The 2032-nt window shown below is 36.7% G+C and overlaps 1 protein-coding gene across 2 annotated transcripts in view; it reads right to left on the bottom strand.

Annotated features, from left to right (window-relative positions):
* The window catches only part of LOC108751750 (SAM and SH3 domain-containing protein 1-like), a 366503-nt gene that overhangs the window by 84305 nt on the left and 280166 nt on the right, over window positions 1-2032 (bottom strand). For both annotated transcript variants that reach the window (XM_018492138.1, XM_018492139.1), the window contains exon 3: window positions 1510-1673. In XM_018492138.1, coding sequence (XP_018347640.1) covers window positions 1510-1673 — 164 coding nt within the window. The remainder of the gene's footprint in view (window positions 1-1509; window positions 1674-2032) is intronic.

Raw genomic sequence — 2032 nt, 5'->3', positions numbered from 1 at the left:
ATGGTGCGATAATGGAATTTAATAATGCGATATGCGTTCTCTCTCTCTTTCTTTCTTTCTCTAATGTCTCGGTACTCTTTTCTCTTTCCTTTTCACCATCATCGTCTTTCAGTTTCTCCTCCTCGCAAACGATGCGGCGCGGCACCGTTGAGCAAGTGCATGAGCATGTCGGGCCAAGCGCGTTCAGTGGCTCGGTTCGCCGGTTAATTAGCCATTAAATATCAAGCAGCCGGCACGAGACTGCACGCAGATGGTATTTCGGATCAGTTAGAGCAGTTAGCAATGGGCAATTACGGATAATAAACAGACTGCGCGACTGCGGCAGCGTACGGCGCGCGTGGCGTGTTGTACGAATGGTCCGGAAAGCCGAGTTGCGTTTGTACGATGCAGAGATGCATAAAAATCGAAATATCATAAAATATAATGGATTTCCGATGTCTGGAAAATTGATATGTTCTCTTTAGATTTTTGATACGAGAGTTCAGATCATCGTAAATTGATAAGAAAATTTGAAATTCCAACATTAAAAAACTTAAAATTAAAAACGTGTAAAATAAAAAAAATAGAATAGATTCTTCGAGAGAGAAGTATTTATTTCGCGTTGACAACTCAATTTTAGATCGATCGTGTTTTGAATCTGATATATCCGTATATGTCATATTTCTTCGTGCAAAACGAAATATTGAGCGCGCCACAAAAATACTGCGCTTCATGAACATGGAAATTCGGCATCGAGAATACATTCGTGATAATCATTTTGCATTCGTTTCAAGGTAGATTAATTAATCGGCACGCCCAAAATATCGAACCAACTGGATAAACCATTAGCATTAATATTTCATTATTCCCTCTCGTCCTACACGGGAGTTATTTGATTATCCAGATTGAACCCAGTTAAATAAAATCGTCCTACTATTTCAAGCTTTCTCGAATTTGCTCTATTCGATGAATGTGTCCGATGTCGAACGTTACTGATCGCGATTTGAGAGTGTGATCGATTGCGCCGCGCTGGGTTGCTCTTATCGTAACAAGTCTAGCGTTCAAGTGAAATAGCAACCATTACAATTTTGCAGTAATCGTACATACCTCTCGTTTACAATTAATTAGAACATTTAATAATGAGAAACTAAATTATGTATTTAGAATAAGTTAATATATAATAATATTATGATTATTATATAATATTATGTATATCTAATAAATAATAGAACAATTAGAATAATTAGATGTAGAATCAAATATTACAATCTTCATTTTAGAATGTTAAAATGTAAATCTTCTCTCTAATTAACTTTAATTTATTTTACTGAGTGACATGCCTCCATACGAACATTGCATTATTTTTCTCGTGTTCGTTCATTTTTATTTTATGCTTTTACGCTAATGAGCAGAATTACTTTTAATATAATTTACATATTACCGTTCACTTGAACGAGACCACATTTACGGATAAGTCGTTGAAATACCTACATATAAAACACGCACACACATATTAGACGGTCTTGTTACCTTTGATAGGTTGCCTGAGGTCCACCCGGTGTCATGGCGGTAGTTGTGTTTTGTGTTGCGAGTGCGAGCTTCTGCTGTCGATGTTGGAGCATCTGCCGGCTGAAGACCCCATATCCGAAGCCATAGATTTCGTCCTCCTCCTTGTCGCTGAGGCAGCTCGAGGGCTGCACAAAAATGGAGATCGTTCGTTCTTTTCCTCTATCTATAGAGGCAGTGGGGTTTTGCTTGCGAAGCAGTACTGGCTACTATTTATGTTGTAAACGGAAGAAGACGGGGACGGTATTAAGAACTCGTTATATAAAAGTAGTGTTGTGCTGCAGAATTTTATGAAGAAAAAGATGACATAATCGAACGTGAAAATCAGTCTGATCGATGTTGAAAAAGAAACAAGAAATTTAAAGAAAAATTATATGTAGAATGTTTTCCATTTAATTGATCTGTATCCAATTTCAAATTGTAAAAAGTAATCAGTATTGTCGATTAGAAGATTGTAAAGTCCCAACCAAATAATATATATATATAT

This window comes from Trachymyrmex septentrionalis, unplaced genomic scaffold (assembly GCF_001594115.1).
Source record: "Trachymyrmex septentrionalis isolate Tsep2-gDNA-1 unplaced genomic scaffold, Tsep1.0 scaffold51, whole genome shotgun sequence".
Lineage (NCBI taxonomy): Eukaryota > Metazoa > Arthropoda > Insecta > Hymenoptera > Formicidae > Trachymyrmex > Trachymyrmex septentrionalis.
The sequence above is the reverse complement of the archived record's forward strand: the minus strand, read 5'-3'. Positions and strand labels throughout refer to the sequence as shown.